The following is a 23,919-nucleotide window of genomic DNA, read 5'->3' on the forward strand; positions in this document are numbered from 1 at the left end:
GCAGAGCCTGTTGCCTCATGGGGTTGGGACACCACGGTGGCCCTGAGCCTGACTAGCCTGCTGGCAGCACTCACCTCCCACCTGGGTCTTCGTCTCAGCCTCTTCTCTCATTGCCTCTCCTGCCACCCACCCCTGGGCCTCAGCCTCCCCTGCATCCCACCACCGCACCAGCCCCGTGGTGCTGCCTGCGCATGTCGCCCCACAGAGATGTCCTTCTTCCCACCGCCATGCCTTAGGGCCTGGGGCCATGTCGCCTCTCTGGGCGCTGGGAGGGAAGGCGGAAGAGCCCCACTCTCCCTTGGCTGTTTCACATCTGCTGGAAGCAGGCCCTCCCTGCCCCTTTTTCACGTTATTTTGTAACAGGAAATTTCCTGTCAGCTGGGTCCAAGGCTGGTCTTGGGTCTTCCTGGCAGATTTACCATCTCCTTCTCCCCTGTACCTCTCCCATGTCTCTGTTGGTCCCGCTTCTGCCATCCTGTGTGTGACAGCAGACATCTTTTGGCCGGCAATCCTGTTTGGCAGCATCGACTCTCACAGAGTGTTAAGGAGGACCCTAAATACATTTAATACTTCTTAGCATCAAATTTAACTGCTGTAGCATAGCTGAGTGATGCATACCCACACTGCTGCTTTTCTTTTTCTCTGATCCCATTTATCTTTTTCTTTCTCGGTAGTTAAAACCCAAGGGCCAGGCTGGAGGGAAAGTGTCTGATTTAAGATCTGCTTACCACGCGAGGCAGCGGTGCCACTGCCGAGCAGCCACCCTGCACGCCCGTGCTGCCTGGGGGGAAGGAGGCTTCTCAACAGCAGCGCCGCAAATCTTGGTCTAGGAGGGCTGACGGCAGCCGCAGCTCCCTGCTCTGCTCCAGCAGCTCCCACCTCTGGTGCTGCCTATTCCTACAATCAGTGTTCTTGAGATCAAGGTCTAGAGCACTGAAATTAAGGATTTGTTGGTTTGGGGTTTTTTTTTTTTACAACAACCAGCTCCTTGTCATTGAGAAGCTTTTCTTGAGTAACTGCTGCTTCTCCACGATTTCCTTTTGTTGGCATGAGCCTAATGCCTGCTTATCTACTTCAGCAGCCTGACCCTGTCCTCTGCCGGGCCTGGTACATACTCTACCCAAAGACATCCACAGTGGAGAAATTGTCTGTTGAAAAATAATTGTTTTGTTAATTTAACTCCAAAATGGGCACAGTAAAAGATAGTATGACCTTTAATGGGATTTTTCACAGAAAAGGGGCCATATGAACCAATTCATGGAAAAATGTATTTAAGATTATAACCATAAAGCTCACAACAAACATCTTTAGGAATCCTCCAAGTTAGTCAAGTGAATGCTTTTTGTTACGACTATTATATTAATGCACCTCCAGGAAGAACTTTCCCTCTCACTAGGGATGTTTAACAGAAGGAGTAAGAATCAGCACAACAGTAATTAAATAATTCTATTTATTTATTCATTAATACAGTATTTCTTTTCCCACAGATGAATAAAAAGAATCACTCATAATACATTTATTGAGGAGCTATCAAAATATGGTGCTATTAAATCTGTTCCTTCTTCTGGAAGACAATCTGCTTTAGTATTATTTAGAAACATCACTGCTGCCTACAGAATAATGAACCTTTTTTCCCCCCAACCTAAATATCCATAATGGATCCAAGGCACATAACATTGTATTAATTTTATGAACCATTTTTAACCCGGTACTCAGAACAGAAATATACCACATCAAAAGGTGTAAGAATTATTATTTGAAGAGAAAGTTTATTAGTGATAAGGGCAGATTAAGCTATTGCCAGAAGGTGAATTATTCTACTGGTGAAGATTAGAGTTTTGATCTCCTCTGAAAGAAGCTGACAATAGCATTTACACATTCTTCAGATAACCACCTCTCCTTCAGGACTTCACACTCTTTACTGTTGACTGCATGGAGCTTCTCCTTTTCCATACTTCGCAACAGCTGCTTTGACACTGCCAAGGACTGGAGGAGAAAGAAAAGAACATTATGAAGTTATGTTTTCTGTACCTTAATTTAATGTTTCAGAAAATAGCACAATAAACACATTGTAATTCAAACAGAGTTGTATTACTTTTTAGCTTTTAGTCAACCTTTTCGCTGGAAGTAATTATTGTATTTAATTACTAAGACTGCTAATAAGGTGGAGGAGGTTCATGGGAAGTTAAACAGCAGTCCACTAAGTGCTCATAATCAGAGTAGATGGGCGTAAGATGTGAAACCTGTTCAACTGTCTGCAGTACCAAATGCAACCTACGTTATCAGCAGTTGGCACAAGTGTCTCCTCTTGTCCAGTGTAACTCAATACCATTGTGACTCAAGCAGTTTTGCAAAACCTAAATTAGTGAGCAGGATGACTGAATGCAGCAAAAGGTAAAGCCATCCAGTGTCATCTTGAGCACCCAGAGTGCACACTGTACAATTAATATTGTACAATCAGCGGTAAGGCTCTTAAACTATTGCCAAAGTAAAAATCTAAGAGAAGGCATCCAAGGCACACACACGGAGACTGCAAGGGGATTAATTAGTTTTTAAGGCTTTTCAGCCACTGAATCTCAGTGTACTGTCTTATATTCAGCCGGGGTAGAAGAGAGGCAGCAGGAGGACACAGTCAGATCCGTGCCTGAAGAAAAATATATTGAGCCTTGTTATTTCAATTAAGGATGAAGTGAAACCAAGTAACAGGATAGGTTTGGCAGGAGTATTGGGAATGCTACAGGCTTACAAGGCGGAGAAAAATTCAAAATACTGACATTTTTGGGGAGGCTTGCATAAGCTTCTAATCTTGCCCAAACTTCCTTCTGAAAAGTCCTGTCAGGGAAGACTTCAGTCACAAGTCCCTGGGCACAGGCTTCTGCTGCAGTCAGCTTTTTATTGAAAAGTAGAATCTCATTTGCCTATACGAAGAAAAGTAAAAAGTGTGATTCAGTGAGACAGAAGACTTGAGTAATTTGACAGGAAAGGTACAAGCTTCCAAGTCACATTTATTTTACTCTGTTGCTCATTAATGTCTGCCCTCTGAGAAGAACACAGACTCACAGATGAGGTGAGGCTGGAAGGGACCTTCAGATACTGTCTAGTTCAAAACCCCTGCTCAAGCAGAGTCAGCTGGAGTAGGCTGCCCAGGACTCTGTCCTGTTGGGTTTTGAGTACCTCCAAGGTTGAAGACTTCACAGCATCTCTGCACAACCTGTTCCACTGTTTCACCACCCTCACTATAATTTTTTTTTTTTTTTACATTCAGATGGAATTTCCTGTGTTTCAATTTGTACCCCTTTCCTCTTGTCCTGTCACTAGGCACCACTGACAAGAATCTGTCTCCATCTTCCTTACACCCTCTCATCAGTTATTGATAAACATTGGTAAGATTTCCCCAAGCCTTCTCTGCTTCAGGAAAAACACTCCCAGCACGCTCAGCCTCTTCTCACACGTAATGTGCTCCAGTGCCTTAATCATCTTTGTGGCTCTTCGCTGGGCCTGATCCAGTATGTCCATGTTTCTCTTGTAGCTGAAGCCCAGACCCGAACACAGCACTTCAGCTGTGGTCTCACCAGTGTTGCGCAGAGGGGAATCTCTTCCCTCAATCTGATGGCAATGCTCTGTCTAATGCAACCCAGGATACTGTTGGCCGCCTTTGCTGCAAGGGTGTGCTGCTGGCTCACGGGCAACTTGTGGTCCACCAGGACACACAGGTCCTTCTCTGCAAAGATGCTTACCAGAGAGTAAGCCCCCAGCATGCACTGGTGCGTGGGATTATTTCTTCCCACGTACAGGACTTTGCCTTCTCCTTTGCTGAAGTCTATGAGATTCTCCAATTCTACAGCCTGTCCAGGTCCCTCTGAATGGCAGCACATCTGGTGTATCAACCATTCCTCTCAGTTTTGTATCATCTGCTGAGGGTGTACTCAGTCCCATCATCCGAGCCATAATAAAGGGATTAAATAAGTATTAAACCCAGTATCAACCCCTGGGCTACAACACTAGTGACTGGCCTCCAGCTCCTATAGTTCACCAAGAGTCTATATGTTTTTTTGAGGAAAGCTTCAAGGTTGTCACCTGAAATAACCCCATCATAACTGTGTTTGTTCAGTTCCTGCAGTGACTCTGAGATTGCTAGAACATATACTGGTAGATTATATCTCACTGAATAGAGGACCCTTGATACTTGCATGCTTATGAGCACTTGCTCTACTCCTTACAGATTTAACCCCTGCTCAACAAAAATACATTACATTAATGCAGGCAACAGTATACGTATTTGAAACTATTCATTGTTTTCTGTGGGATATCAAAAGAAGCAGAAAGGGAGTTACGTCGTTCTAAGAAAAGTAAAACTTAAGATTCTGCTGTCTCTCCTATTTTTTTTTTCTGTTTTGTTTTTCTTTTTTTTTTTTAAATTACTATTATTTAGTTTCCTTCTTTCTAGAGAAGAGAAAATAAGAGTATGGACAGAAGACCAATATATACTAGAACAAATCAGATAATTTAAATCATTTGGAAGCAACTACATAAATGGATTGCTTCACATTCACATTTGGAAAAATGGTTTCCCACAGGGTTGGCAGAAACCGTTGCAATGCTTGCTACCTGATCCAGGCAGCCTACCAAGGCATTTCTTAAGAGTGCTCTTACTTTCTTTTTCAATCCGTCTGTACATCATCCCCTCCCATTGCTGTAAGAAAGATACAACCTTTCGCCACACAGAAATTGTCTCAAGAAGGTGGAGGAAGTCATGAGAAAGAAAACCTTCATCAGTATCACAGTGTGGCTTTACAAGTGGTCAGTACTCTGTTACTGTGCCTGTGCTGACACTGTCATTACACTTGATCTTTGTTTCAAAAGATGCGAACAGGAACTTTCTTTAAGGACTCTTGCTGTGACTTCCCTTGCTCTTACAGCTGGAGGACACCAACACACTGTGGCGGACCGACGCGTGGACTTTGTCTTAAACATTCCTTGGTACGGAGGCCTGCAGAGCAGAGCTACGGTTCAGGCACGATGGTAAATATGGAACTTGACGAGGGCACCCCAACCAATGACCCCCCCAAGCATGCGAGACACAACACGGTCGTCGCGTGGGCACTAAGGGCATGCCGTTTCCTCGGGGAACCAGAGTGAAAAGGCGGGACTAAAAAGTATAAAAGGCAGTGCTCACAGTGGCTGGGGGGGACCCCCACTACCCAGGAACAAGAAGAATCAAGAGGACCAATGGGATGCTGCTGGATCCACGGATGGTGATATCTTTTTTGTTTGTGTCTGTCTCCTCGTCTCTTTGACAAATTGTGAAAGACGTGTTGCACGGGACTTGTTGGTCTAGCTGGATTGTTTAACGTTAGAGTAGTTGCCATTGAGTTATTCCATGGAACCTCATGCCTTGCATTTTTGTACTATTAAATTGTTAAATTGGTTGGCTGGTGATGTTTTGCCTTAATTCAGTCCAGGGGGATCACGAACCTGGTCGTTGGTCCCAAGGGGAGGGAGGTTGTCCTAAATGGCTCCTTTTGGGCCGCGACACACACAAAGGTCAGATGATCCCACATACAGTGCAGACATTCTCACCTTAGCTAAGCCCATGATTTTTGGAAACAGGTAAGAGGAACATCCTTCTGGGCTCTGTCCAAGTTGACTAAATGGGCTGTGAAATGTAGCCTGGGAAAGAAAAAAAAAAAAAAAGAACAAAACAAAGCAGATCTCACAACAGAGTACAGGAGTAAAGTACTAGGATTTAGTTTTCATTTTAAAGCTTCTACTGTGACAGAGTTCACCAGAGATACATTTTAACTATTACCATAATAGTCTTCATAATACCATCCAGTAACAGTGCTTCATCCTCTCAATGCACCTAAGAGCTGACTTTGAATAATTCAATTCCCTTATCATAACCCCATTGATGATGTTACCTTATATGAATACAGTGCTTGGAAAAACTAATTTGCATGTGCAAAATCTTTACAGAAAAGATGCACATACACATCTGTGCTAAAAGTTATTAAATACATAGTCCAAATAACTTAAGAGGTAAAGAGTTTCATTGTGCTTTCTGAAGGCACACTAAGTTTATTCTACTCCTGAAAAATTCAAGTAATTGAATCTCATTTTCTCAAATTTTATGCAAATTTAAAAGGAACCTGTCGCAGAAATGCATCATGGGTTCATACAAAACAATACCCTCAAGTTAGAACTGAACTGCAGAATTTTATGTTTTGACAACTTACATCAACTTTAAGCAAGGAAGACAAAACGCTTGCCTTTATTTCCAGTTAAAAACATGAACTGATACACAAAGAGTGCAAAAGTTGCCAATGCAGCTTTCACTGCAATAGAAGGTAATCATCCCTTACTGAACCGCAGACAGCCATACAGTAAGACAGATCAACAGACTTCCTAGGAAGAAAGTGACATCAGAAAGTGACATATCATTGTAAGAAAAAATGAGACAACATCTGCCAGCATACAGGCTAGTGTAATTGGTCCTGCTTTAGCAAGGGGAGATGAACTATACCAGAGGTACAAACTGGTGCCCCAGGAACTGGAGCAAAATCAAGTGCAGAAGGCAATGTTAACTGACTGCCCAAAATACTGATCTGTTGTCAGACTGGGCTGTGCAGTGTCCCATAAATGCGGCTGGCAATGATCTGCTCTGGGAATACCTGTCTGAGAATAAAGCCAGATCCTGGACATAGCAAAGTTGGCCACTTCTGGAGTAGGTAGTCAATGCTTAAGGCACTCCAAAAAAACTACTGGAGAACGTGAAATTAAGTAGCAATTTGGATGAGAATGACCTTACTGCACAGGAGTTCATAATCCTGGAAAGGGAACAATAGAGAACAATCACCTTTGAGAAGGTTTCAACAAACTTGAAATTAATAGGAAAGATCTCATGAAGACTAATCTAAGTGAAAAGCTAGGTTAGACCCTACAGAAGTCCTCAAAGAACTGTTACCAAGGGCACAAGCAAAAGTTGTCCCAGTGCAGGTAGTAGTACTAACAGATTGTCTCAGCTAAATCATAAGCTCATCACTGAGTTTAAATACAAGCACACAGAAAGTGAAAACTACGTCAGATAACCAAGTATGAAACAAATATAAGCATGCATAAGCATGCAGAGAGTAAAAAACAGAAATACATGGCAAAAATAAGATGCCTTTACCAATGATTATGTATACAAGCAGTAAAAGGAAGTTCAAGTATGAACCCTTCAAGAAAGGAGGATATTATTAACAGGTCAAAAGATGTAATGCTTATTTGGATTAAACTTCAACTAAATCTATACTAACTTATGGCTGTAGGAGATATTATGCCGAGAGGGAAGTGATTAGAATTCAAAATAGTCTCAATAAAGTGGAGAGGTATGAGTAAGAAGATGCTATTTAATATGGACAAGTTAAAGTTTGGCACTAATAATTTGATATATAGTATACGGTACACGATAGGGACAACTGTTTAACTGGCAACTCTACAGCAAGGGGTCAGGGTGTTATAGCAGATCACAAGTATGTAAATTAAGTAACATTCTGGGATGTCAATTCTGAAAACAGAAATACAGACTGCAGAATGTGGAAGAACAACTGTTCTTCCGCTCTACTTTGCATCAGTTAAGATATGCGCTGGAGTGATGTGTCTGGTTTGTACCACTAAGCTTAAAGAGACACAGAACAACTGGAAGGTGTCCACAGGAATGTGCCTGCAGGCCTAAGAAAGCACATGAAGAAAAACTGAATTAATTGCAGCTGTTTAGCTCAAAAAAAAGAAAAGATCGAGACAGTGGATGTAAACCTGAGATACATCTAACAGTCTAAGTACACTGATGGCCAAGGACACTTACGGCTATTGTAAGGGAAGATGAAAACAGTCTGCTCTTTAAATTCAGGAACAAGAAACAATGGGTTCACCCTGCAGCAAAAAAAAGATTAGATGGGAGGAGAGGAAGAGGGAGAACCCAACAATTTTCTAGTAAAAGAACAGATCTAGGGACCAGAATAGAGTGAATAAATGTTGCACCTTATACAAGCACATGTCAGGAGTGACAGAGTCCTAGCTGATCCTGTTATGGGGCAAGCAGGAGGAGTTGGTCACTTGCATCTCAATTTTCCTAAGTCTCACACTGACAAACCCAATCCAGCAGGGACTGTGAGGAAAAATCTGACACAGCGCTGAAGCAGGAGTCAAAGGGTCTCCAGCCTTAACGACTCTGTGATTCTGTGAAAGTACCACCCTTCATAGACAGTTCTGCAAGCAAAAGCCTGCCTAAAATTAATTAAGACCTTGGGTTAAGTTCTGTATCTGTTTAATAACCTTACACAAGTGAACAGCACAGAAAATAAAAAATAAGCCCTATAATGGGATTCTCTGCTATGCCTTATTATAGCTTTTGGTTATGTATTTGGCAAGTTACCTTAAAATGAATCTTAAATTGACTAAATCAAGGCTTTTCCAAAGTTACCTTGGAACACAGATTAGATAAAATGCCAGTTACTGCACTTCCATTCCATAACAATCTTTTGTGCTCCCACCCACACCCAAAAGGGGCCTTACAACCACCATTTCACACCAGCTACTCTTTGCTTTACTGAATGATACAGTGAAGAGTTTCTAAACTGATAACCACAATTACAGCAGGGAAATTCCATGCATGTTAACCACTGGCTGATGCACCCCTGTGCTGGTAATTAATACAGGTGTTCCTTGACGTGATATAAAAAGCCTTTACACTTGTGTGTTCTTTTCTGTCATATTATCTCAAACCAAATAATATTTGCTACAGAAAGAGGCTTAAAGACTGTGTTGGGATCAGCTATGTTATGTACTTACCCTGTCAGAAGCATAGACAATGTCACACAATCCAAGGACTGTTACAGAGATTCCAATAGCTGGGCCATTTACAACTGCAATCAGTGGTTTAGGAAAATCGATAAAATGACCCACGAACTCTCTAGACAGAAGGAAAAACAGAATGTAAGAGACATATCCTAGCCTCTTTCATCAAATATAAACAACTTTCAACACACATTATTAGATACTGCATAACAAAACCCATGAACTAGACACTACGTAGTATATGTTTTTGTCCCTTTCCCAAATGAATTCTGACAAAGAAAATAAGAAGTATTTGAAATACCTGCATTTCCTTTCCAACTAAGAATCAAAACATGTACCGGACAGCACAGCTTTCCTAGCTCCTGCAATTAAGTTATGAAAGTGTCACCCTCTTCAGCTACAGTTACTGAATACAGCTCACAAGAGCAGTCTTTTGCCCTGTTTATCAGTCTGCCTATACATCCATCCCAACTCCACCCATGGGATATCCATTCTCTTCACAGATTCTGTTCTGCAGTGAAGCCCCAGCAGGCACCAAAATTGTGATGCTACCTCAACACAGAATTTCCTAGTGCTGCGCTGCCTGGGTTTGAGAAACTGTTTTTTGTTTCATTTGACAGCTACTTCTCCATCAGAGGTGCAAACTATATTCTCAAAATACAGTATTTTTCAAAAGCGAACAGTGTTGTAAAAACTCCACTTCTCTGGAATCTCTGCGCACCAGTTGTAATGAAGTACTGTGCTTGTGCAATAACAGCAGCATAGCAAACAGTCTTCTCACAGGAGCGAGATGAAAGACCATAAAGTAGATGTGAGACTATGCATTGCGTTGAACGCCCTACAAAACACTGCAGGCTGGAACGCTTGCCAGACACCACTGAATAACATCTTTGCAACAGATTCGGACTGCACGATTATCACTTCGTTGCAACTGTGACCCACAGACAGCTTGCCTAAGTAAAAGCTGCAAAACTGAGTACTGTACTTGCAGTTCATCTTTAAAATACGAATCAAAAACATTGTTTGCTTTTCTGTGTATTTTAGATTTTCCATCAATTGCAAGTGCTTGAGGAAGCAATCTGACTTGCAAGCATCTCTCAAATGTAATCATCACACATAGAAGTAAAAGAGAAGACAAAATCTGCTTAAATAGGGAAGAAAGAAACAAGTTGTTTGTCCCCAAAAAAAACATTTCAGCCACTGTGTCAGATGATGCCCCTGATCTCCTTGACCTTAGGAAATAAGGTAGATTCAGACTCAAAGACGGAACCAAGATCTCAGAATTTCTGGGCAATTTTGAACAAGTTCATTATACCTTGTCTATTCAAAGTCTGACAGTGAAGGTATTTTGGCATGTCCTGCTCATGTAGACACTGTTGGATAACAAAAAACCCACAAATTTTTCATTGCAGCTTACAAACTATACAGTCAAAATCATGTTTTTGTCATTATATCTGCATGTACTTGGGGACTAAAAAATAAAATTGAGTCTTTAGCATCACTGTACTTAAAAAGATTTATAGCATTCATCTCATTTTGTCATTTATTTCACACAATTAATACTACTTCTCCCGCATGATCTTTGTGTTTATGCACATGTTGAGCCCTTAGACTCAATCATCTCAATGGATGTATCATAGCATAACTGGGTCCCTGCTGTCATGTTTTCTAGCAATGCCTGCAAATTATATTTTACCCATTACAGTAACTTATGCATATGTGAAACCAAGATGTTCTACTTGAGTAATACTGCTCCATCTTTTGCCATCTTCTCCATTTCACCGGGTTGGATATTCGTAAAATTATTCAGATCATTTCCACTACTATAGTAGTCTCCATTTCCTGCAGAGAACACATGAATATGTGAATAAATGCACCGATGGTTTCTGAGTAGATAAGAGAAGCTTCCATTTATTACATTTACAAAAGAATTTCATTCTAAGTGTCTAACATTATTAAGTAATTAGAGGGATTGTCTAAGGTATACACACTACCTTAAAGGATATCTATGGTTTAAAAATAAGCTTTGACTGACAATTCACTGAAAAATTATGGGTAAAAAGCCAAAGAATATTAAATTTGAAAGATTTGCGGGAAATACATTTCTTTTTTCTGTAACAGTGTCAGATGGAAAAAAATAATTATTTCCCTCCATACTTGCTCAGGTTTTTTTTCTGTTAATTTACAATCATTCACACACTAAGATGTGAGAAACCTTTTTTTTAAACAGGAAATTGGAAATGTAAGTTTATGCATCTCCCTTCAGACTGATGAAGGAATCAAAAGTAGGCAGAATAACCTATTTAACATATTAAATATGTAGTAGAAGTTTCACATTTTTTATGACCAGTTAAGGAAAAGGCATAGCATTTTAAGGATAAGACTGACCACACTGCATTGAAATCATTGTACTGAAAGATGTATTCTTCAATAAGCAGCAGATAACCTGTTAGTGAATGTGTAAGTTAGTATGAGGCACCATCAAAAAAGCAAGGGGTATTTGAAAGCTAGACTGCATGATTTAATTGTCTAAATTGTCCTTTGTTCAATGAGGACATTCACAGGAGGGGACCTTTCACTGGTTAGCACATCCATTACTTTACGCTGCTCTTATTAACTACGTAAAACGGAACAGAAACATTTGTGCACGTGTGTTTGCTATTTAATCCTAGCTATACATGTGTTAGATATTCCAGTTGTGTGAACTACCCTTTCATTTTGTGAGGGTTGTTGTGCCTAGTCATTGCTACTGAAAGGAAATTCAGCATCCTGGGAATACAAGGCGTTGGTAAAGACGACAGTGGAGAAGAATACGCATGCAATTACCTCAGAAGTAATGAGTAAACAGGCTTAAGCTCAAATTCACCTTGCATCCACACTACTTAGCTGACAGCCAAAGCTCAAGCTTTGGCTAATTTCCTCGACACACACCTATCTGCAACAAGGTGGGCCAGACAGACAGCACCTGCCCTTAGCCGTTCTGTCCCTTCCACCTGCCCTTGCCACTGTGTCGTTCGGTCAGCAGAGACAGGCCAAAGGGTCCTCTAGAGCATCCAAATGACTCCCCAGAGCAGCTAGACTTCACAGGCAGCATGAGTTTGGGCTGCCCTTTCACATTGTCGCTGCAGTCACCCAGCTAGTCACATTTGGTGACTGCAATGTATACAGCTGGGCTAGGTTGCAGTTTGCCTGGCCAATCCTTTCCTATGGCAGCCACAGAAAAAAACCATCAACATAAAGTATCAGGTTTTTTCCACTGATCATAGGTAAGTATGCCGTGTAAACTTTCTACTGGCCATGCCAGTGCAGGACTTGAGGGGCTTGTTTTTAGTATGTTCCAATGTATTACAGAGGTAAAGAAAATTGATTAAACCATACCAATGGACTTCAAAAGCAGCAGTGAAGATGCTGTGCAGCAGATATATCAGCTATGCAAAAGTAATAAAGCCCTTAGGAGTATTCCATGTCTATCTTCTCATTTCAGAAAGATGTTTTGATGTAACAGCAAGCTCATTAAAGAATTTGAAAACCACCTTGAAAGAATTTTGCCAAAACACTTTGGAAAATCTTTGGTCTATACTAGAGGAAAGAATTTCCTCACTTACACTATTCTATCTTGGTCTAAATACAGGTAAGATAGTTTATGTCAGTACTGTACTTTGACATAATATAAAATAAATCTAAGAAAGGCATATAAAGTATGGTACCAGTAATAACTGCTATGGTAGAATCATCTTTTCCAGCTTCTTCAAGCGCTTTGATAATTTCTCTGTACATCTGCACAAAATGACAACAAAGTACAAATGTGATGCTGCAGAAGACTGTAAAAAGGAGATTCACACTGACAACAAGGAACTTGAAAGACAGATTAACTATGGTCCCTTTATGTATGGAAAAAAATTCGCATCCACACAAAGTTAAGTATTACATGTGAGGTATTTCTGACCATAAAGACACATGCTTGCAATACTCAAGACTTCCGATGCAAATCAAAGGACAAAATAAGGTCCTTTGCAAAATAGCCATTAACTGGAAACAGCTAGTTTTAAAAGCTGAGAAGTAGTTTAAGTGGGAAAAATAATATATTAAAGAATTAGCAGCAGTGGGGTGAAGTCCCTGTTCTGGTTATCTTTGCAGTTGTGATACGGGATGATCATGTTTCCAACAGGATGGACTTCCTCACGAAGACAGCTGTGGGAACAGGAAGACTATATAGACATACACATGACAGTGCTGAGCCAAAGTACGCTGCCCACATGCTTTGTTATACACAAGGCTACAATCAAAACTTGTACCCATAAAACAGGCTAGTCTTCCTGCAATTTGCCACTTTAGTTTAGTGCAGACCGTAATCCTGTAAGTAGGGAAAAACCCAAAAGACACAGAAAAGCCCAACCTGTAAAATCTTAGCTGAATGGTTTCTTTTTGTACTGCATATTTATTCCTTAGGTTGTCATCGGAGTCAAGATACAAAGCCCTCATAAAATTCAAACCACCATGCTTCAGTCAGTTCTCCTAAACTTGTAGTAATGATTCTTTAAAAATTTAACTAGCTTACCCAGGAAAGAAAAAATAATTAATCTTCCAAAGTTAATTTCTTTACCTTATGGTTGATGGCATTTTTCCTATCAGGTCGGTTAAACATTATCTTTGTGATATTGTTTTTGGTGGTAACTAGTAGTGTTTCATAGCCATCATGTCTGCTCTCTTCTGGAGAAGCATCTTGCTTCTTGCCAGCAGATTCTGCAGAGATCAGACTTGAGACAAGTTCAGTATATTTCTGTCTAGCATTATCCTGTAATGAAAGAAAAGAAAAAAAAAATCACAGAAGATTATCAAAGGCTGAAATGGAAGTCAGTTTGTCATGCTATTCATAAAATGGTACCTGGGGCTGGGGAGGGAGGACTCTGCTTCAAGACAAAAGGAAAAAAAAAAATCTCAATTAGAAAGCATTCTAATTAGGATAAGAGGAGGAACATGCTGTATTTAAACACTGCAGATCATGCTTTCAAGTCATCTGAAAAGCAGCAGCAATGGATCTGCAAAATAGAAGTGCGCAGATGCTGGGATGATGACATTTGTTTTGTTGGAGAAGTGCCTCCATCCACACCTAAGACTACCAGAGAGTTCTTTGTCATATTGCCAACATTTACACATTTCTATGGATCCTTTGTTTCTCCTTTCCAGTTGGACATTTCTCCAGCAAAATAAAAGTTTTTGTTTTAGTACATGTGTTGCTGAAAATAAGAGTGCTGAAATGGGCCTATGGCATTTAAAATTGCTTGAAGACACTAGTTTCCATTTAGCACAAACATGACATGCAAAAGCCTAAAGAATCCTGCATCCCTATTTTGACAGTAAGCAATGATTTAAAAGAATTGTAAATTCTTGGTTGTTACAACCAATTTTCTTGAAAGGATAATATACTTTGAACAATTCTATAATCCACAATCTGTAGCAGGTGAAATTGTCTATTCCTTCTCCACTATAAATTTAAAAGCAGATTCTTTTCCTTAAGTGTTTCTTGGCTATTCCTAAAAGCTGCAGAGCAATCTCAAAAAAAAAACCAAAACAACAAAACCAACAACCAAAAAAACCCCAAACAAACAAACAAAAAACCCCCAAAAAATCAAAACACACCTCGAAAGCAGCACAAGAATATGTTATGTTCAGTCTGGAGAAGAGGAGGCTGAGGGAAGACCTTATCACTCTCTTCAATTACCTGAAAGGGGGTTGTGGTGAGGTGGGTGTTGGTCTCTTCTCCCAAGTAACTAGCGATAAAACGAGAGGAAATGGCCTCAAGTTGCACCGGGGAGGTTTAGACTAGATATTAGGAAAAACTGCTTTACTGAGAGAGTGGTCAAGCATTGGAACAGGCTGCCCAGGGAGGTGGTGGAGTCACCATCACTGGAAGTGTTCAGAAAACTTGTGGACATGGCACTTCAGGACATGGTTTAGTGGGCTTGGTGGTGTTGGGTTGATGGTTGGACTTGGTGATCTTAAAGGTCTTTTCCAACCTCAACGATTCTGTGATCATTGCAACATGCAAGCATGTTTTCTTTTAAAGAAAAAAAATGCAAAACCTCCCTCTGTATTAAGTAATATCTTTGACTGACCTCAGAAGCTAGCCCTGAACAGAAGGCCTAATGTAGCAGTGACACAGCTGGTTTGCAAAGCTTATATTTCCTTTGTTTAATAGTAGCTGTAGAAACTGTGGTAGCTATATGCGATGTCAGACTTACTACAATCTGCATGAAAAAAAGCTTATGTATCTTTGCATCTATATTCTTCCTGCTCACTTCATCTGAAGTAAAGACTTCTCTAAAGGTTATGAAAGGTATCAAAGATGTCAAGATATACTGACAAAGAATGACCACTTTTTTCTAGTCTTTTAGTCAGTGGCATAAGAGATTGACTTTTTAAAATGACAAACTTGTCAATATGCTAGATTCACAAATTTGCTCTTTGTTGTAAGAACTGAGAAGATCAATCTATCTTTCTTAAAGGGAAAAGCAGACTAGAACATTGTGTGAAAAACAGTTTTAATTTATAGTCAACACATACGTAAGATATCTTATACTGGTACATGCTGGTAGTAATAATGCAGAACTAGACTTACACAGTGAAAAAAAAGGCCAAACATTGGAGCAGTGAAATGACTGCAGAATACAGTGCAAAACATTTTGGTGTCTGAAGCAGAGCTGCTCAACTAGCACAGAATGTATTTAGACATCAGCCATTCACTTACAGACCAGACATTTCAAAGTAGAGTAATCTACAAACTATCTAAGTGAAATTATAGGTATTGTCACCTGAGGCAAATTGCCAAGAGAATTCCATGCATCCCACTTGGCTTTCTTGACAAAGTCCAGCATACCTGGTTTTGGAGAATTGCAAGGACCTTCAGTAGCCTGAAAAGAAAGTGAAACAAAACTTATTTAAACCTTTGATTAAAGTTCAGATGCCTTGGTAGAAAAGATTACAACTGTTAGGAATATTTATCTGATCAGGGTACAGAATTCAACTCTGAGACAGAAGGAATACCTAGTCATTGGGCAACATTCAGACAGTTCACATACTATGAAGTTTTCAGTGTCAGCTATTTCCTAATATCCAGGGTTTTCAGAAGCGCCTAACCAGTATGAGACACTAGTTTCCAAAATGCCCATGCATGTTAAGTTCTCCTATCTCAAAAACTGTGGAATTTTTATACTTTAAAAGAATGTTAAAGACTTGTAAGCTGTGTGAACAAAGAAACCATTGCACAGGATCTATTAAACTGGATCTTACTTCAAAGTTGGCTCTACTATGAGCAATTGCTTTGGACCAGTTGAACCACAAGAGTCTGAGCTATCTTGAAGTATTCTATGATCAGTTTTCCTGAAGAAAAGCATACCATCAGAGAGAAATATTTCAAGTGGGAGGTGGGAAAGAAAGAATACATTTATGAGCTCATTATTATTAATTAGTAAAATTACCCAGAGCAGCCAGCTGTCTAAGTTTTTATTTAAAGGAGTGATTGATTACCTACTTCAACTTATCAAGCCACAGCCTATATTGACCCCGCAGCCAATATTGATCCACAAATACTTCCCCAAATACGGGTACAAGCTCTGCTAAGGACTTGCAGCTATTTCTACAAAGGTCTCCTTCCATGCTGTAGTAAAGAATAACCTTCACTCAAAGTGCGGAGGAACAACGACCACACACACACACAAAAAAGAAAACAGAAAGAAAGAAAAAACCCCAGAAATCAACGTTCAAATATCAACACCATTATGTTATAGGCCCAGCTGACTGACTGTAGATACAACAAATTTAAGAGGAAACATGTGGCATACTCTTTTTTCCTAGGCATAAGCCATGTTGCGAGCTGCATCAATATATGCTATATTATATGGAAGGCATCACACAACTGATGTAAATTGGCTCTATTTCTTTGAATAAAGGTTTCTATTCAAAGCATGATTTATGAGGCGAAATAGGTTTGGCTTCCCTCAGAATTCAGGCTGGGTTCGAGAGGCTGGCATTTCAAGAACAGAATTTGAGCACTTGAAATGAGGAGCTTGTTAAAACACAATACATTGGAACAGCCCCTGTTTTAAGTAAACATTTTACAAGTCCATCCCCTCAGATTACAAATGCCCCTTATGAAACAAAATAAGTCAAGCCTACCTGTTTAAACAAAGCGTAGAGCTTCAACTTAGTTTCATTCCCTGGATCCTTTTTCAAAAGCTTCAGTTGTTCTTGAGCCTTTTCAAAGTCTTTCTGGCTGACTTGCATGCTGGCTGCAGTCATGTGCAAGTGAATTGCTGGAATGCAAACAGCTTGCGCTCGCCTGTTAGTAGGTAGAAAAAAAGTCCTATTGCTTGGTTTTTGTGTAAGACTAGAGGAGAAACAAATATGCTGCTTTTTAAAGACATTTAAAGTAAATGTAAAACATTAAATATTTGCACCTGCACCTGTTAAAACAACAACAAAAAGCAAGATACTAAAAATTACAAGAAAGTTGCTTTAGAAGTTTGCTTTAGCTACAACATAATTAACCTTTGAAGAATATGACATTATCTCTCTCTAGTATGTGAAGTGCTAGATTTAATTATGCCAGATGACAAAGAAACTGTGCAGTAATATACTAGATGACCATATATAGACCACTAAATGGCAGTAGCAGTAAACTAATGTTTTACTCTTTCTGGAATAAATCAGAGCCCTACAGGTTCTGTCCATGACAAACAAGTAAGAAATATGGAACTTTTTTATTAATGGTTTAAAACTCTGTATGCAACTGTCCTGGTTTTGGCTGGGATAGACTTAATTTTCTTCGTAATAGCTGGTATAGTGCTGTGCTTTGGATTCAGTATGAGAATAATGTTGATAACACACCGATGTTTTTGGTTGTGGCTAAGTAGTTCTAGTGCTTACACTAAGTCAAGGACTTTTCAGCTCCCCATGCTCTGCCAGCGGGGAGGTGCACAAGAAGCTGGGATGGGACACAGTCGGGACAGCTGACCCAGGCTGTCCAAAGGGATATTCCATACCATATGACATCATGCTTGGTATATAAAGCTGGGATGAAGAAGGAGGAAGGGGTGGAGGGACGTTTGGAGTTACGGCATTTGTCTTCCCAAGAAACCATTACGCGTGATGGAGCCCTGCTTCCCTGGGGATGGCTGAACTCCTGCCTGCCCATGGGGAGTGGTGAATGAACTCCTTGTTTTGCTTTGCTTGCGTGCGCGGCTTTTGCTTTACCTATTAAACTGTCTTTATCTCAAACCATGACTTTCCTCACTTTTACTCTTCCAGTTCTCTCCCCCGTTCCACCGTGGGGGAGTGAGCGAGTGGCTGCGTGGTGCTTATTTGCTGGCTGGGGCTAAACCACGACAGCAACATTAACAGCCTTATATGTTTATGAATTAAAATGAGTATGCAGTCTGTCTGTTTTTTGTGATCTTTTGAAGTTTCTGTGTTTCTATCTAGAAACAATTCAATCTGAAAGCCTGGTTTTCCGATCAGGGCAGCATAAATGAAGGCTAATTTCAAAATACACTTTGGAAAAAGACTGACTGTAAAACAGCCTGTAGACATTTGAAAAAAAAGAGGTGGTCGAAATACTCTGGGAGAAGAACACTCCACCAGGAAAAAAGGTAATTCCATAAAAAAAACCCAAAACAACAAACCTAAACCCCACTCCAAAGAACCAAACCTAACCCTACTCAATAATTCTTTGTAAAAGCAGGTTTATTTCAACAGAGTTTGGAATCAAAAGCCAAGAAGTCTAACAATTTTGGCTTTTTTCAATAGGGCAAAAGCATGTCGTCTCAGCTTTCTTTGGTTAATTTATGTTAAGTATTTTTACTACTTTTAAAATGTTAGCAGTTTATGTATGAACATTCCTTCTCTATTTTAGTAAAAAAAGAACAAACCCCCCAACTCTCCCCACTCTAACTTACAGACACAGCTGTCATGTCAGAACATCATAACCAGTCACATTTGAAAAATTAATGATTATCTCAAACACAGACCGATAGAATGTTTAATCATTAATCTGCTAACATTTCAGTTACAGAACCATCATTTAAAAATCATACCTAACATGAAAATTCTGCCTTTTTATACACACCTAATGAGAATTTTAGAGAAATTCTACTGCCTACTGCAAAAACATCCTCACTGCTCTTATTTAAGTCTTAAATAAAAGGTATTTTCTGTTGCAAACCTAAAAGTTACAGGCAGGAAGTGTGAAAAATGCCAACTGTGTCCAATGAATTTTATTACTCTTTCATTTCATGCAGATAGAAGGTTTTAGCTCTCTTGTAAAACTGTTTGTAAGATTTATTGGTTTTATGTCCTATTATCTAAGTTCCTGGTATTTTGGGGCTACAGAGTTTGAATTACAGAAAAGGAAAGAGTATTTTTGGTTATACTAAGAAATTCTTTCAAAAAGAAAGAATTCCAGAATCTACTTCAAAATCTTATGCTAGCAAGAAGTAATCTATCTGAACAATACGAAAGGGAATGGGCTATCAAAAAAGGCTGCAAGAACAGAAAGTCATCTTACCTAAATTGATCAGCTGTAGACCTCTATTAACATAGCAGCGCACCCAGACAGACATGGGTTAACCATTTGCCAGTTCAACTAACATTCAAACTGATGTGTTCAGAAGACTGTCAGAGTTCAACAAGTTTATCCCTTAACCAACTGGGAGGCTATTTAGCCAACTTGTGGACTTCACCTCCAGTGTCCATGAAAGCCCTTTGACAGGAAAAAGTGTACCTAAACTGATACAGGTATTTACAGGTACTTCAGAGGTATTAAGTTTTTTTAATACTGAGTTTCTTTGATTAGTTTTTGTCCTGGAGTGACAGAACATGGTGTTCACTTTCAGATCCTACATTTTTAAAGTCACATTTACAGGAAGAAGTAGATGAGAGTACAAGAAGACAACTGGTGGTTTCTTTTGGTTTGGTGATTTTTTTTTTTACCTCCAATTTTGCTAGCCATCTTTGGAACTACTTGAATGCTGCTGTTCCCAAGATGATCCATGTATTTGGTACGTATTTTTTTTGTCAGCTTAGGAAGTGATTATACTGAAGTGGATTCAATGTTTAAAAATGGAAATTTGGGTTTACAACATGTTTGACAATTTGCACTTCACTCCAGCTTGGCTATGGTCAATATTGCAAATAGGTTTTAGGAATCTCTTGTATAAACAACTTGATAGTGACTAATTAATAAAAGTTGAGGATGGGCAGCTGGGGAAAGAGGAACAGCATAGCAGCCAGTCTGAACATATTTATGCACATATATTCAAGCTTAAGGGTTTTTGGCATTTAGCAGACCACAAATACTCTTCCTTATTAAGGATGCAAACTGGACAAGTTAGAAGAGGACGAGAAAACAATGAGGTGAATAAAAAAAAAAATATCTGTCTGAGCAAAAGTGGAATGATCTTCCAGTAAGTCCAGACTCAGAGCTACTTTCCTTTGCTCTTTGGTTATATCTAGTTTTACTTCTTAGCTACAAAAATGTTTAGGTAAAATACATTATCTATCCACTTCAAATAATCCATCTTTCATTCTTCTTTTCCTCCTTGACTACTGCTTTGTAACTGGAGATTGTGCAACTTAGCTGTTTATTAAAGTCTGAAGTTTATTGGAAAAGGCTTATTTTCTTTAGTTCTTCCTTGCTGCTTGTAGTTCAGTTCTCTGCAGGATATCTATGATTCACTCCTTTCTCTCTGCCTTCTGATCTCAGAGGACATTTACTATACATCAGTGACAATTACCGGTTCTCAACATGCTAAGGCTAAGCGGACTGCTACTATTTCTCTGTTAAAATAACAAAGGATGAAAACGCAAAGGAAAAAATAAGTCTTTTTACAATTTATTCATCTTGGGCAGGATCTCATTCTTCAGAGAGACACGAATAGCAGGAGCAGAACTCCTTGACCCCAAGTAGATCACACAGAGAGTGAGGAGGAAATGACTTGCTACCTGTCAGCACACAGAACAGCACTGCCATCTCTGGGACGCAGTGACGACGTGCCACAATCCCAAAGACTGAGGAGCAGGAGGGCTGATACTGAGCTGCTGTAGCCCACTACAGGGAGGACTTACTCCCTCCACCTGCTGCTCCCTTGCTCTGACACCGAATCCTTCTTACACCCTCCTGAGCAAATCCGTGCCTCATTTTAGTGGTCTCACTGAAACCACACAAGATTTTTCCGAAACCACACAAAGGCAGGCAGAGAGCCTGGAACCTGACCTACAAACTACTGGTGTCAAACCTGCACTTGTTTCAATCCAAGCAGAAAAAGATATCTCAAAAAGGCAATCAAAACCCCCTCTGTATTCCTGCTACTCATCTACTCACTGCAACGAAGCTAAACGATTTCTTTTGCAAAGCCTCCGCTCTTTATCGCCCTGCACCTTGCTGGAATTAGCCACCATTGCCCCACTGCTACAAATTACCTTTGTTGCACTGGCACCCCTGGAAAGGCGGTGCGGAAAAAAACCATCAGAGGGAGAGAAGCAAGAGAAGTCACAACTTGGCAGAGCGGCCACAAAGTCTACGACAAATACCTGTGCACTCCTGCAACATCATTCACTTGGTACTTCGCAAGCCGTACACTCTGAAAAGAGAAATAAATCCTGGGCATCATTGCCTGAACCTGAAACATCCAGGTTGACAATCATGCCATATTTATTCCCTTGCCTTGGACATCTCTTTTTCCCATTCAGTTATTCTGGATACCTTGCAAGCCCATCCTGTTCATTCTACCTGTTCACATAAACGTCTCTTTTCATTATGAACATTTAAACATAAGACTCTTAATTAAGATTTTTAAAGTCAATTACACTGAAAGTAGTTTCTCACTGTTTAGCAATGACTGCAAAGCCTGTTAAAGACAGGGCCTCTCATTACAGTGTAGGTCTGTCATTTGCATAAGGACTTTTTATAGAGTTAAAAATGCAACCTTTTTGGAAAATGCTAGCTGTTCACTTTCTAACTTTTAAAGCAACTTAGCAGTTTCCTCATTAAGACTAAACAAGCCAAAAGATCTCTTTGCATAGGAAACATCAGACATGCTCAGCCAAAGAAACGGATGTATATACCTGAACTCCATCTTCCATTTACTTAATAAGGGTTTTCTTTTAAACATTAGTAGATCCTGGGGAAATAAAGCACAGACAAAAGCAGTTAAAAATCCTATTAGGATTAAAAGTAGTGGGTGGTGCTAGAAACACATGGGTTTAAAATTCCTGACAGAACTGGAAAATGCTTATTTCACATGATTGTAACAAGCTTTAGTGATACAAGGACGAAAGAAGAATAGGAAGTGTTATCAGACAGAAATAAGCACTACATTAAACTGTCACTCAGATGAATCCCAGAACATATCTTTAATAGAAGATGTGGATATCTTTTGTACATTTCATGTAATCCTTCAGATAACATATATACGACATCTCCTCTTTGCCATGATCACTATCTCAAGGTGCTGCGATCTTCTGCTCTGCTCTCCCCATACATTCCTCATGCAGAGCAGTGAGCAGCACAGTAACTGCCCCTTGCCCTGGTATTACAGCATCATAAAGTGTCAATATTTCTACTCATGTTCTTTCCATCTTAAGAGATAATTAAACAAAATACTATTTTGCTGCTGCCACATAGAAAGAGTTGTGTGGGTAGTTTTTTTTTTTAGTTAGGATGCAAAACAATCAATTCCCACAACCCTCAAGGTGCCAAGCATTTGGTTATAACCTAAAACAAACTTCTGATTCCATGCCTCTCCAGAGTCCCTGCAAGGAGACAACACACATTGCCCAGCCCGTCACTGCTTCTGAGGCGCCAGCCAGAGCCTCAACTGTTCTACAAGCTTCAGGAGTCTGAAACTTATCCCAAGAGCTTCACTGGGTCTGTTCCAGCACCAGCAACCACTGCTCTGAGATGCTGCTCCAAAGTCAAGCAGGGGAACAACCAAACGAGACCTCCGCACTCCCTGTCCTCCTGCTGTTGGGACATGCACATCCACAGCAAGGGAAACACAAGACCTCCCTGGTGGGGTGACCAGGGTAGTCCTTGCCTGCTGGCACCTCGCCATGGAGTACACCCATTCCAAGCAGAGTCTCAGGCTTCAGTCCCCCTTTTTTAATAGCACTTCTCCCATCTTGATCTTTCCTCAAAATTACTCCAAAATTATTAAAAAAATATGGATTTTTCTCCATGGAGGAGAAACAAAGGGATCTAGAGAAGGAATAGCAACCTTTGATCATTAGTTCAACTACATCAAGGGACACAGGAGCAGAGCTGGTGGGAAAGGTTACCACCGCTGGCAGTTGCAGCAACTGTTAGGAAATGAGGCATGTGAGGGGAATAAAAAACATTATTTAAACTGTAGCCATGAAAAAAAAAAAAAAGTGGACCATCTGGAAAAAGAAATTCAACACAAGACATTGACTTTCTTATTCTCCCCACCCCCTCCCTGACTTCATATCAAAATCTCTAAAAAGAAGATTAAAAAAAAAGGAAAAAGTAAGGTTGATAACCAAATAATGGCAATGAGCAAAGCATTAGCAGTACCACTATTTCGTAGCTTTCTTGGTAACTAGGAAGATAATGTTTACTGTTTTCCATATTCACTTGCAGAATTTTCTGCACGCAATAAATTTAAACTTGTACTTCACTTTATTTTGCTGAGTGAGAAGAAGCACTGTCTATACTGTTAACACAAAAACCATCAGAAATTTTAATCTGCATGTTGCCCAAATCATCATTCATCATACCACTGGTTATATACTACTGAATCCAAACAGATAGTTACCTGCAAAACAATGTACCATTAAGGATTCATAAATTTTCATATAGCCTTAACACCTACACAGCAATATAAGAACTTTCCCCATATAGCTGAAGATGGAGAGGGCTAATGTCAAATTTCTGCCACACCGCTCAGTCCTTCAGTTATTCTCTCCATACGAGGCACCTAGAACTGAGATGGGAAAAGAAAAGGCACATGACAGTGCTAAAGCAAGCTGAGCAGCCCGTGGCATGTTTGGAGCAATCCTTATTCCTCC

The 23,919-nt window shown here is 40.0% G+C and overlaps 1 protein-coding gene across 1 annotated transcript; it reads right to left on the reverse strand.

The window, feature by feature from the left end:
- Nucleotides 1-1,436: 1,436 nt before the first annotated feature.
- ECI2 (enoyl-CoA delta isomerase 2) lies at nucleotides 1,437-22,946 on the reverse strand. The gene is made up of 11 exons (XM_010287181.1): nucleotides 22,929-22,946; nucleotides 21,958-22,013; nucleotides 17,014-17,176; nucleotides 15,651-15,749; nucleotides 13,442-13,633; nucleotides 12,546-12,615; nucleotides 10,578-10,680; nucleotides 8,833-8,953; nucleotides 5,581-5,670; nucleotides 2,775-2,918; nucleotides 1,437-1,986 (listed from the first exon to the last, which is right to left on the reverse strand). The coding sequence occupies exons 1-11, from the start codon at nucleotides 22,944-22,946 to the stop codon at nucleotides 1,831-1,833; spliced, it is 1,212 nt and encodes a 403-aa protein (XP_010285483.1). The 3' UTR covers nucleotides 1,437-1,830.
- Nucleotides 22,947-23,919: the final 973 nt, after the last annotated feature.

This window comes from Phaethon lepturus, unplaced genomic scaffold (genome assembly GCF_000687285.1).
Source record: "Phaethon lepturus isolate BGI_N335 unplaced genomic scaffold, ASM68728v1 scaffold6200, whole genome shotgun sequence".
Taxonomy (NCBI): domain Eukaryota; kingdom Metazoa; phylum Chordata; class Aves; order Phaethontiformes; family Phaethontidae; genus Phaethon; species Phaethon lepturus.

What these genes read in the sequence shown, in the direction of transcription:
- ECI2 (XM_010287181.1), bottom strand. An exon ending in TACCATAGCAGTTATTACTG is followed by an intron (nt 10,681 to 12,545) that starts GTACCATACTTT and finishes TGTTCTCTGCAG; the next exon opens with GAAATGGAGACTACTATAGT. An exon ending in ATGCAAGCCTCCCCAAAAAT is followed by an intron (nt 1,987 to 2,774) that starts GTCAGTATTTTG and finishes TTTCTCCTCCAG; the next exon opens with TCCTTGGCAGTGTCAAAGCA.